We start from the raw sequence: 13,941 nt of genomic DNA, 5'->3' as shown, positions 1-13,941 counted from the left end.
AGCATTCAGCTCTCCAATGGGTGCCAGTCATGTGAGGAAGTACCCAGTGAGAGCCATTGAGTCAGGTAGACAGAGAGACAAAGAGGAGACCAGAAGGTTCCTCATCCCTGGCAGCAGAGTGTCAGAAGGGCTGACAGACAGCACCTTCACTCTGCCATTTTTATCAGCTCCTTGGTGTCCTTGAAAGGGTCTAGGTGCGACCAAAGTCCAGTTCTCCCGCAGTCTGCTCCTCAGCGGCGGTGACAGGCATGGGTCCGGCGGACGGAGCAGCCCGAGGGGGGGTCAGCGGGAAGGTATGCAGGGTATTCAGAGGGAGTGAAAGGAGGAACAGAGGGGAACCATTTCCTCTCACACAAAAGCGAGGACACACACACACACACGCAGGGAGAAACCCCATCCTGCTGGGAGCTCTTTTTACGTGTTCCTCAGGGGTCCCTACTCAGCCTCCTCTCAAACGCCGGACAAAGACTGCAGACCTCCCTGGACAAGAGGGTTCAGTGTGTCTGAATCAGAGAGGTGACCTATAGAGACAGTAGAAAGAGAGAGAGATGAACAGACCCAAGCGCAAGGTGCTCTTTTAAAATGGTGACTCATCATGGCCTTTCACAGGGAGATGGCGGGTGGAAAAGCACAAGCATTTGTTCTCAAGGTCTCCCTTTTCCAGTCATGGTGTGTTTTGAAATGTCCTCTTTTTTGCCAACTCTCCACTGCACAATGTTGCAGTTCTAACAAAGCTCTCTTGGAGTGGGAGAGGATGTATAGGAGTCTTGTGGATGTATAGGTTCCTCTTGGATGGAACTATACGGTGGCTGTTGATGGGAAATGTACAGGCGGCTTTGTCCTGACAGACGTAACTAATGCACATCAGCTGATGAGGAGTGAGGGAGAGAAAGCTGGTGAGTGAATGGTGAGCGTTAAGTGAATAGTCGGCTACAGAAGCTGCGTTTGACGGACGAGAGGATGGAGATCTGCATAGTAATCGGCAGCATACCGCAACAGAGCTGTCTGCTAAGACTGCCTAATGAAAGGGGCTAATGCTGGGGGTCTGGAAACTTGAGGTCTGTTTGTATGTTGCGTTTTGATATTTCTCCATCTTGATGACGTTGATGTTTCAGTGGACGGAGAATGACCGGTGGAATTGAATGGCCGGTGGAATGTCCTGCCCTGTTCCCTCTCTGAGACAGAGATGTCTACAGTACCTGTATGATGGAGATTCTGTTGAGCTAGATGTGTACCTACAGTATGACTTTTGACAGTGTTTTATTCTGTCTTCTTTTGCTCTGAGCGGTGTCTCTCTGCCCTGTGTGTGTGTGTGTGTGCGTGTGTGTGTATGTGTACTGTATGAGTGTGTGTGTGTGTGTGCGTGTGTGTGTGTGTGTGTATGTGTACTGTATGAGTGTGTGTGTGTGTGTGTGTGTGTGTGTGCGTGTGTGTGCGTGTGTGTGCGTCTGCGTGCGTGTGCATGTGTGTGTGTGTGTGTGTGTGTGCGTGTGTGCGTGCATGAGTGTGTGTGTGTGTGTGTGTGCGTGTGTGTGCGTGTGTGTGTGTGTGTGTGTGTGTGTGCGTGTGTGTGTGTGTGTGTGTGTGTGCATGTGTGTGTGTGTGTGTGTGTGTGTACTGTATGAGTGTGTTTGTGTGTCTGGTCTCCTCTGTGTCCTCTGGGCTGTTTTCCATGCAGATGGTCATTATAAAATGAATATGTCAGCTCTCACTTCGGGCACATTAGCATCCTAAGCCACCCCACTCTCATCTCCTCCTGCTCTCTCCTCGTCCTCTCTCATCAGAGAGAGAGAGAGAGAGAGAGGGGGGGGGGTAGAGGAGAGAGAGGAAGGGATGAGAAAACAGGAAAGGGAAAATCCCTCTTTTAATTAAAGCAGGCTGGGGAACACAACAATTTATTCATAAAGCAGTCCCATTAGCAGAGCTGTAATGGCATACTGGTCATTGTACCATGGCCTGGGTGAATACTCGATTCTGATTGGCTGAAGGAGTGTGCATTATGTCGCGACAAATGCACGGCTAGAGCCTCATCACAGTTTTCACAAATTAATGCGCTTGTTTCACCTCAACATTACAAATAAACAGCCCTTTTAATGTTGTCTCTACGACTGTACTGTAAATATGTCATTTTAGTATGTTCCCTGATCTGTCGTCTCTAGAACCTACTTGTTCCCTCATCTGTCCTAGAACCTACTGGTTCTCGGCTGCGTCTTGTGCCTATCACCGCAGCACAACCCCTGGTATATAGGGCATATACCACACCCTCTCATGAGTTATTGCTTCAATAACAGCACACCTCGTCATGTATTATCCCTTACTTAATGGTTAGTCTTAGAGATCATGTCATCCAGCGTCTGGAAACCTGAGAGGACAGATGTGGGAACCAGTAGGTTCTAGAGAGGACAGATGAGGGAACCAGTAGGTTCTAGAGAGGACAGATGTGGGAACCAGTAGGTTCTAAAGAGGACAGTAGTGGATTAGTAACAACTGTGGTGCCACACTACACTTTTGTGGACATTTTTGTGGACCAATACCAACCAACCAACCAAGCACAGCTAAAAACCACACACAGCATGAAATTCACACTGGCTGAAAGACTGCACTGAAATTGAGAAATGTAACTTTGGCAAATAAATGTTTTGATAATAACATCGCTGAACATGTCATTTGTATACAGTTTCTCACTTTCGCTCATTAAGTATATGTTCAAATGAGCATAAAACTTTTGGTGAATTCTGGAGCTCTAGAGTTGGAGTCTAGAGTTGATGGGGGGGGGGGGGGGGGGGCATGGCGCTAGGGCTGCACGATTATGACAAAAGATAATAATTGCGATTATTTGCTTCAAAATGGTAATTGCGATTAATAATTGCGATTAATATTTCAAAGTAATAGCTTTAACTCTGCACAGTTTGCATATGACCTGCTGGGCTTGAGCGACATCATCTTTTTCGTAACCACTCAGCGAGAACGCATGTGATTGGTCAGACAGCATAAGCGCCTGTGATTCGTCCGTCCTAGCACACTCAATTCAAAGCAAAATTATTAATCACATTAATTGTGGCCTTTTGCGATTACTTAATTGCGGAGGTCATAATCGCGATTTCGATTAATTCACGATTAATTGTGCAGCCCTACATGGTGCCTGAACTCACCGGAAAATTACGAGGCAAGTTGTTGTATAGCACACATTAAAAACACACATAGACACAAAATCACAAACAAAAATGATGTGACGTAAATTAAGTGAAAAAAACGAAAGCAAATAGAGTTGTGTCAGATTGAGGTGGTAAAATGAGATTCAAGATTCAAGATTGGTTTATTTGCCATGTATATGGTTTACACTAGGAATTTTTAGGGGAATGATGCATACACTGATGGAGACGACATTCGACTGGGCAGGACAGGACAGTGCAAAGACAGGACAGTGCAAATACAAAATATAATACAACCAAATAAAAAGCACAAATGCAAAATACACAATATATACAGAATGAAGTGTGATGAGTGTATATACAGTGTCTGAGTATGGGGTAATGTGATGTATGTGCAATGTTTTATATATATATATATAATTTCATATAAAATGTTGTGGGGGGACACACGCCTTGTTGATGAGGCTGATGGCAGTGGTGAAGAAGTTGTTTTAGTGGCGTGAGGTCTTGGCTCTGGTGGACTGCAGTGTGAGAGATCTGTACGTGTGCGATTCTGAGTCATCCTATAATATGGATCGGTTTGAGCCAAAGGGAGGTTTCTTCCCAATGCTGTCAGTGTGTCGTCCGCTGGTGGTGAATAAAGAAGGAGGAGGCAGCTGATCGGAGCGCCCAACCGCCTGGCTCCAACGCTGGATCACGGCCTTATAGACGATAAAAAGATGATTGTGTAATTACACTGCTAGCACACTGTCCCACTGCTGTGCAATACAACTGATTCTCATTTCAAGTTGACTTCTTCAGAGGTCAGCAGTGCAGAATGTTTTGGCGAGCGGATGCTATTGACTGATAGCGTTATTGCATTAATAAAAGAGGGTTATTGTGGTCCCCTGAGCAAATAAAACCCAGGCCTTTTTCAGTTTTCCTGCTCAAAATGACATGCCCACAATGAATAATAGAATATCTCCACATCCGCAAGGGCCATTATAATAATCTTGGTATCAAATGATAGCTAAAACCTGTGGGGAGGCTTTCCAAATGTGGCTTTGACAGAGCAATTAGAGCTACAGTAGAACAATGTAAACAATCTCAAATTCAATCATCCCGTAAAAAAAAAAAAAAAAAGTTTAGAGTGAATATCAGCTTGAAAACATGAGATAGTAGCCCAGATCAACTAGGAATCATTATTTTGATTTATGATCAGTACCTGTGCCAAGTTAGATGCTAGTAATGTGAACAAGTGCAGCTTTGGAGAGGTTTTAGTACAGTTATGTCAAGGCGGACCACCAATCAGTGCCATTTGTAGACCTTCTGGCAGCATCATCAGTGCCATTTGACCTCCACACTGTGAAACTGATTATATTTCACTGACATATCACTAAATGTAAATAAATTCCATCCAAATTGTGAAATAAAGCAATATATCAGGCCCATATACTAGGCCATACTGGGCATTCATTCACAATTCGTGGGCCTACATGTCATGTGAGAATAACATGTCAATGGGAGCTTCCACTACAATGGATCTCAATGGGGGAAAATGCCCTTAAGTATCCTATGTGTGAGAACTGCTGTAGGTAGAATGCCTGGAGTGATGAAAAGGCTGAGAATCAGAGACAGGGGAAAGGATCTTTCTTTTAGCAAGAAAATTACTGAAAAATAACTAAACACAACCTCCGTTCCTATCAAAACGATCACAATGTGTCTAATCCTGACAGACCACAGAGCTGAAAGAGACGCACTGAATTCTTAAGACGCACTGAGCTTTGGACATGGCACGTGCGCATGCTGGTTACAAATGCAGATTTCTCTTTAACCCATTGGTCAGTTTTGTTGATTGACACCTTTAATAATTTAGCTTTAATGAATCGCTTTATATAGATTCAGTTTTTTGTGTTTGTGGTGTGCTTATAAAATTGCATGCCATGTAAACTGTGTTTGATGTCTTATTTGATTGGTGTATTGGATGTACCGTTTTGTTACTGTGTTAGACCGTGATGAATGCAGTGGACTCACTCTGCCCCTGGGCAATGGGTTTCTACAAGTTCTTAGTTGATTTATTTTCTATTCGGGGAGATAGGAGGGGGGGGGGGATGAATGATGGACCACTGTAGCTGTGTCCATGAACAATACTAGCTACAGTATATAAGCCTACCTCTGTTTGATAGCGTATACTCCCGCATACCATCCACTACACCACTGGTTGTTGGTCCATCACTCATCCCGTCTTCCTCTCTCTGCTCCTCAGGGGTTTCCTACTCGTATGTGCAGGGGCCAGCGCTGGCTGGTGAAGACGTGGAGGTGGACGTGAAGCTGTACAGCCACAGGTGGAGGAGATGGCTGTCCCCAGAGCCACGCAATATGGACAGTAACAGGGCCAGTCAAGACCAGGAGCAGGAGCAGGAGCAGGAGCAGGAGCAGGAGCAGGAGCAGGAGCAGGAGCAGGAGCAGGAGCAGGAGCAGGAGCAGGACCAGGACCAGGACCAGGGCCAGGGCCAGGACCAGGACCAGGGCCTAGACCAGGGCCAGGAGCAGCGTGACGGCTTCCCTGGTCTGCTCTCAGCAGAGGACACAGACAACAGCTCCCAGATAGAGGTAAAGTACAAACACACACACACACACACACACACACACACACACAGACACACAGACACACACACACACACACACACACACACACAGTCATCACCTCACATCACCCTTTGATGCTGAGAGAAATAGCAGGAATATGTATGAACGGGAGTTTTAAAATATTTCAGACTTTTATCCCCCCCTAATTCTAAAAATACCTCAGATACTCCCTGATAATCAGGACAGAATGTAGAGCTCCTCAGAACTGTGTGGATGTAGATAATGAAAAAGAGGACCAGGGGACTTTTAAAGGATTAATGCTTTATCAAATGAAACCCAGACCTCCCAGGTATTAATTTACCTGCATATTAGACCACCTTCACAAAGAAAAAAGACACACACACACACACACGCACACACGCACCCACGCATGCATGTACACACACACACACACACACAGTCACACACACACACACACACACACACACGCACACACACACACACACACACACACACACACACACACACACACACACACACACACACTCCAGAAACAGACAAATAGGGGGAAACTAACCTGGAGCCCTCCAGGTCTGAGAGTTGATAGATGTGGTGCAGATTAATGACTGGGGCTGGTCTGTGTGGCTGTGTGAGTGAAAGACAGGGGCCCGGGGCCTCCTAGTTATTGCGCTGAATGCGGCGCTCAGGCGTTTGGCGGTATGATGGCGGCTGCAGCAGCCAGACGGCTCGTTAAGTTGTTCCTGCGCCCTCTAATCATCCCAGGTTTGTAGCCTGGTGCCGGACGAAGGAAGCTTTGATGACACAAATACACACACACACAGACACAGAAATGCGAGCACACACACACACAGAAACGCACGCACACACATACACACATACTGTACACACACACAAACGCGCACCGACACACACACACACACACACACACACACACACACACACACACACACACACACACACACAAACAAACATGCACACACTTAAACCCATGCACCCTCCTTGCTCATTTGTTTCTGAGGTGTGACCCAGTATTTCAGTACAAATAACCGTCATTTTCCCTGTCAGACAGTCTCACCCACCTTGCATACAACATACCTGCCTGATCTCTAGAGGAAAAACCGTCTGGTAAGATGATGACACCTCCAACCCAGGCAAATACATCTATGCACAGGGAGAGAGAGGGAGGGAAGAAAGGAGCAGACGTTTAGTACGGAGGAAGGAAAGCATGTTTATTTGGGAGGAAGGGGAGTGAGAGCTCAATATATGAGGAATGTTCACTAAGGAAAATAAAGGGTTCATCATTGCCTGTCTGCACATCTCTCTGTTTCTGTGTGATTTTCCTAATTCACACTTTCACTTTAGCACTCATCACCTCTCTGTGGGGCGTAGAGACCGTTCACCTAACCCGGAGTTGCCATCATGTTTGGGTTAGCTGGTGCCAAAACATGAGACTCTCAACAATGGTTCTCCCTCACCTGGACATGTGGGGTCATAAAAGCCATGCAACAGCAGACTCTCCGACGCCAGGGTAGGGTGTGACTCACTCAAAACTCAAATAAACTACCTTGGAATACAAGCCAGGGCAGAGGTGTCCTCAAGTAAACCTATGCTGTCGATGCTGGTGGCGCATGTGGGTGTGGGTGAACATGAGCCATGGTGGATGCAATCTAGGTTTCATTCAGTTTCTGTGTCTGTTGCCAGAAGAGTTTGTGCTGGCGTTTACTGGTGAGACTTGCAGAGGTGTAGATACTGTAAGTATATTGATTCTTTTTTCCCCAATTAATTATCTGCGATTGTTCTTGTCAGGCACAATGGCACTCATTTATCAAAGGAGCGCAGATCCGATCGCAGATCCGATTGCAGAAATGATAATACGACAGCATCCACATGTGATCTATCAAACATTCATATGCCGCCAATCCCATCGTACGAATGATCGGGTGTTGATAAATGTGGTGGATGAAAACAATCGTCATTTAAATAACATGCCCCTACATATTCTGGCCTCGCCCCTGTAGTTTACAGCGTTATATATCCTGTTGGATATATCCTGGCAAGCCTACTCCTGGAGGACTATCGAATACTTTAAATTGAAGCAAACCATGTCTGATACAGATATGTAGATGTTGAATGTATTCTCTTAATCGCCAATTGCCAGGAACCATCTGAGATGTCATAGCCAAAGTCCTCCTCCCACGCCATCTTAATAAGACTACGTGAAGCGGAAATAATCTCTTGGATATCACTGTACAGTCTACTCACAGCCCCCCTATCCAGTCACTCATCTATCCAACTATCTGATGAGAGAGAAGGAAAAGAGAAGTGCTTCCTAACATACCTGCAAATACCTGAACAGATGTGAGTGGGGGACATTATATCCACACAGTAGTTGCTCAAAAAACATGAACGTCTTTGAAAAGATCCCTCACCTGCCCCAGACCATTCCTGGAGTCCATGAGAGAGGGTGGGAAAAGTGCATTAGCCACAATTGGGAGAGAGGGCAAGGCCTTTCTGTGCTTAACATGGGTCCTCAACTGAGACCATATTCGAAGTGAGTTACTATTTGTAAGGCACTGTTTACTGAGAGGCAGCAGAGCTAATACAAAAGAGGATAAGGATACGGGATGAGTGGAATGTTGCTCCATTTCTACCCACACCGCGCCAACCCCCTCGTGAGACGCCGAAACCCAGTACATTATATCAATTTATGGATGTTAGCCGTCCAGTAGTATTGTATATTTGGTAGAGCTAAGCCCTCTTCTTCTGTCTCACTTCTTTCTGTCTCTCCAAAAACTCCTTTCTAATCCACAGGACAGTCTTACTCCAAATAAAGGCAGATATGGACTTATCTAGATCCTTAAAAAATGATTTTGGAATATAAACCGGTACTGTCTGGAACAGGAATAGGAACCTGGGCATAATTGTCATCTTGACAGAGTTCATTCTTCCAGCCAATGATATAGGGAGTGTTGACCAGCGGGTAAGATCTTGCTTGGCCTTCTCCGGGGCTGTTTTAAAGTTGTGTTTGAATAAGTCTTTGTATCTACGGGTTACTGACACACCCAGATATGTAAAAGCATCCCGAGTTTCAGTCAGTGGATAAGCTTCAAACGACATCTGTCGAGCCTGGTCATTGACCGGAAAGAGTAAACTCTTAGTTAGGTTAATCCTATATCCTGAGAATTTACCAAAAATGGAATGGACAAAAGAAGCAGCAGGTTGACCGCATATAAAGACAATTTGTGTGTCCCTGGCAGCCCTTGGGCAAACTGCAAGTGGCTCCATGGCTAGGTCAAATAAAAGTGGGCTCAGTGGACAACCTTGTCTAGTCCCTCTACCTATCTGGAAATACTGTGAGAAAGTACTATTTGTACAGACTGAAGCCTGGGGTGCAGCATATAAGACTTTAATCCAAGAACAAAAAGTCAGTCCAAAACCGAATCTGTCCAAAGTTTTAAAAAGGTATTCATATTCAATCCGGTCAAATGCTTTGTGAGCGTGCAAGGAGAGCAGAACCTCTGCTATGAGTGGAGTTTCTGGAGAGTACAGAACTTTAAACAACCTGTGTAGGTTACCAAAAAGCTAAGTAAGACTAGTCTGCTCTGGGTGTGTAGTTGTAAGCATAACCGACTCCAGTCTGCAAGCTAGAACCTTTGTTAAAATCTTATAGTCACAGCACTGAATAGTTAGCATTGAACTATTCAATAGAATTGAATACTGTAGTTACGTTAGGATTTCTTAAGCAAAGATACAAGTAGCCTATGAGATCTAGGATAGTCTAGGACACAACCATGAGTTTAGGAATAGCTACTGTAATATGAAGATATGCAACAACTATTTTATAAAGTGCACATCTACAGAGCTTGAGGGATAGGCTACTGTACCATCGTTGTTGTTACATTGTTACGTAATAAAAGTAATGAAATAAATACTACTACTAGTACTACTACTAATAATAATAATAATAATAACACAAATAGCAGAAAATAATAAGTCTTTCCTTCTTAAAAACGATTTAATAGAATTCTAAAGGTACTACCCTCAAACATCAAATGGTAGGACGGAGAGTTGAACCCGCAAGCTTTATGTTACAAGTCTGCTGCACTAACGATTGTGCCACTTGGACAGCCTTGTTGGGGTGTGCCTTGAATCAAATAAATGTATCATGCGTTGAAATGAAATAGTCCTCACTGGTTTAGTGCTACAGTATTTATTGATTGTATTAATGTCGCTACTCTGACTGCATTGTTGAAAATAGTGGTTAAAAATTAGGGATTTCTGAGTTTCTGGGTCTGAATCTAAAGAATGAATGAAGTCCGATCAGTTGGTAAAATGATATCCCCTCAAATAACCAATTTCATGTAGGCTACTGTCTCTGCTGTACAGTAGCTAATCCAAAAAAGCAGTTCAGACCGGTCAAACTGAGAAACGTTGCCTACATTATAAGTGACGACAACTAGCTTGTCAGAGAAGCCTAGCGTACTACACTGTAGCAGTTTACTGCCCCTGTAGCACTGCTCTACTGCCCTTTGTGGTTGCGGGTTGTAATATTGTTTTACGGCTGCTGCCACTGTCGTTGTTGCTCTCACCATGTGGTAGGATGAAGTATTGCAGTTTGGCTGACTGTATGACACATAGAAGAGGCCTTTATAAAATATATATTTGCCATAGGGTAGGCTACATATTTTGAAGTGATGAATAGGCATGTGTGGCTGCGCTGTGCTTAGATGCCAGTCAGAATCAGTCTCATGAGAGATGAGGGATTTGGTCGAAGTGTTCGCTCTCATCCAAATTGATAAATGTATAACTTCACTGCTAGCTAGAGCCGAAGGGAAGTGGCTGTGTACAGCACGTGCATTGCTGTGGCATAAACATGATGAATGGCCGGAATGAATGATGAGTTGATCAAACCATTTCCACAATAAAGTGGGTAAAATCAATAACATACAAGTTTCTCCCTAATAAAGGCAGGAACTTGTGTGTCTGCGTTTCTGCGTGCGTGTCTGTATTTCAATTTGCTCGACAACTGCGCACTGTATTGTATGAAGTTGATAGGCGGCAGATGTATTGCTCAAGATCCAAGGATGTGCATGTGTCGCGTGTGAAGTTGTTTGGATCTGCGGTTCTCAAGAAATGCTGTGTTAACGGGCAAGGACCCAAGGAAGTGCATCCAGTGGGCGCCGTGTCGCCATGTGTATCCTTCACAGTGTCACAACATATGCAATTATGAATCGGTTCCCAACGACACAGGCCTGTGTTCAACAGGCACGGCCAGAGGGCGCTGTGCTGTCACACAGCTAACGTTGTACCGTAGCCTACATCATACTCTAATGGAAGGGATAAATCCAAGGAGACGCACAACTGAGCCTGCCAAGCCCCCCCTCCACCCACACACACACACACACACACACACACACACACACACACACACACACACACACACACACTTTGTTGCCAGGCCTCGGACAAGGTTGTATCCCCCTAACAGTGGCCTTGCTGCTACAGATTTACAGTCCAGTTGAAGTCAGATCAAACTAATAACAAAATATACTGCCTCAAAACAGAGGTGTTTGTTGGCCTAATATATAAAGGAATACAAACTTACAGCAGCTTGCAACATTTTTATATTGTAGCTTATTCAACTTAATTTGTAAATGCTTGGCTGGGAGGGATACATTATTTCTGTATATCCTGCCCGATGTTTAAGCACAGCTGTAGATTAATGCGCCGACCCAGAGTAATCAAGAGATCAGACACCTTGCGGTTGTTATAGAAACCACTGTAACCACTGTAGGAAACCACTGTAACCTTCAGGCTGCAGAAACGGTTGACCCTTGTTATTGTAGCCAAAGAGCTACAAGGCTAAAGGCTATTGTAGCCTCGCAAGTCACGCAATGCATTGAATGGCTGCTTGGGGTTACGAGGGGCAAAGATGAGCCTAAAGGCCAGAGGCGAGGGATGAAAAACTGGCTATTGATTTGACGTTAAAAGAAAACATCCAAAGAGATGTGGCTAATTCAGACAGGCAGTAGATGCGTTGCTATGTTCATTGATTGAAGTGCGCCATAGCAACGCAGTTCACCGCAAAATGGACTATGCAACTCAACTTCTAGCCTACACTTTTTAAAGTAGCAATACTTTTATTTTGTTTTCATAATTATGTTTTGTTATGTTGAGTTGTTATGTTAAGTTGAAAGGAAGTTGAATAAACTGAATATTTACCTCGGGGCCGGGCAATATGCTGTTTCAATGCCAGTTGCGGAGGGTTACTGCAGATACAGATACAGACTACAGATAACACCCTCCGCTCGGGCATTGAAACAGCATATTGTCCGGCCCCTCGGTAAATATCCCTTACATAACACTGTCGGCTGCAGCTGTATTCATGGGCATGTTTCATTTGTGCGTTTGGGAGAGAGAGGCAGGTCTGTTCTGTTCTCATCCCGGTGCCTTTCTGTTAGTGTAGACTGCTTTGAAGTAGGCAAGAGAGGAAGCTCTGTGATGCAGCTATTTGATGTCTGCTCAGGTCTCTCTCTCTCTCTCTCTCTCTCTCTGTCTCTCTCTCTCTCTCTCTCTCTCTCTCTCTCTCTCTCTCTCTCTCTCTCTCTCTCTTTCTCTCTCTCCTCTCTCCTCTCTCTCTCTCTCAGTTGTTTGATCATCCGGGAGTGTAGAAGTGCATCTCAGGGGTGCTAGCTAAGTTTTTACATTTTCCATGGGTGGTGGGCGTTTACTGCTTCTTATTGTGTCCCTGACTCATTTCATATCCGGAATGGTGAATGGTGGTATGTGCTAATCGTTGGTCTTCACCCTGTCTCTCAGACTATTGCCTTTATTATTCTAGCTGAGGTGTGTTGGTTGGTAGTTCACCCCTGTTTACTCAGCACAGCTTTTTTCTTTGAACCCAAACTCAGTCAGCCATCCTCGCCCTGTCTCATGCTGTGTTAAGATACAACAGCAGGGCACTAGTTCAGATACAACAGCAGGGCACTAGTTCAGATACAACAGCAGGGCACTAGTTTTAAACTTCCAGTGCATCATGTATTTGCATAAAATTTGACAATGTTTAAATCTCTGCAACTCTCTAGTTTTAGAACTTTTGATGTTCTAAATAGGCTGTTACCAAACAATCATTACCTTACATTGCTGTCATTTAGCAGATGCTTTTATCCAAAGCGACTTACAATAATTTACAATCAAATTCCAGTACAATCAAATTCCATTCTGAAGCTGCCAGAAACCCATGTTGGCTCTCTGAACACAGCTTTACTGTCTCACCTGTAGAGTCTGTCCCTCCCTTTGCTCTTGAGAGATTGTAATACACCTCTGTATCAAATAGGAGAGTACTGGAGCTTGTGAGTGATCTGTGCACTGAATGACAGTTTGATCCGTGAGCTCTGGGGTGGCTCAGTTGGTAGAGCGGGTCGTTCAGTGATCGAAGGGGCAGTGGTTCAAATCCCAGCTCTGACTGTCCACATGTCGAAGTGTCCTTGAGCAAGACACCTAACCCCAAATTGCTCCCAATGAGCAGGTTAGCACCTTGCATGGCAGCTACCGCCATTGGTGTGTGAATGGGTGAATGAGAGGACATTGTAAAGTGATTTGAGTCCCGCTAAGGTGGAAGAGTGCTATATAAGTGTAGTCCATTTACCATTTATTCCTATGATGCTGCTCTGCATACATTACATAAGGGGGCACCGGTCCTCATAACGGGTTTTAGTGCCTGGACTCTGTCTCTCTGACTGTCTGGTTCCCATCCTCCTGTCTGCCCCCTACGACAGCCTTACCAGGCAGCATGCCAGCATCTGGTGGCTCCATATGGGATCATGTACAAAACATTTATATCTGCAGGTGTTGGGGGCTGTTGTGAATGTTTTATGGGTGTCCTAATGAATTGCACCTATGAGCATGAACAGCAGTGTGTGGCGTTCTCATCTTTGATGATCTCAGTTTTTTCTTGAGATCAAGTATACTGTAGTATACTGTAAGCATGTCTTGTGGCACATGCTGTGTATCCCAAAGCTACTATACAGTAGAAGTCTCCAAAACCACATTTACGTGAGAGAAGCCATGTAACACTAGAGTTCTTCAGTAACACCTCTAGATATAGGGGTGGGTCGAAGGCTGGATGCTTTGGGGGACCAGGGACATAGAGCAAGCACTGGAGCTCCTGTGCAGAGTGGAGACAGAGTTTGCCAAGGTT

The 13,941-nt window shown here is 44.8% G+C and overlaps 1 protein-coding gene across 1 annotated transcript in view; it reads left to right on the top strand.

Moving 5' to 3' along the window:
• Positions 1 to 13,941, top strand: part of plxdc2b (plexin domain containing 2b) — a gene marked incomplete at both ends in the record, with an annotated part of 149,987 nt that overhangs the window by 57,954 nt on the left and 78,092 nt on the right. Inside the window, 2 exons of the mRNA XM_084453578.1 lie at positions 5,398 to 5,561; positions 5,610 to 5,744. Of these exons, the coding sequence (XP_084309704.1) occupies positions 5,398 to 5,561; positions 5,610 to 5,744 (299 nt within the window). The remainder of the gene's footprint in view (positions 1 to 5,397; positions 5,562 to 5,609; positions 5,745 to 13,941) is intronic.

The sequence above is a fragment of the Borostomias antarcticus genome, assembly GCF_949987555.1.
Source record: "Borostomias antarcticus genome assembly, chromosome: 2".
Classification (NCBI taxonomy): Eukaryota; Metazoa; Chordata; class Actinopteri; order Stomiiformes; family Stomiidae; genus Borostomias; species Borostomias antarcticus.
Note: the sequence above shows the minus strand (reverse complement) of the source record. Positions and strands in the feature narration are given on the sequence as shown.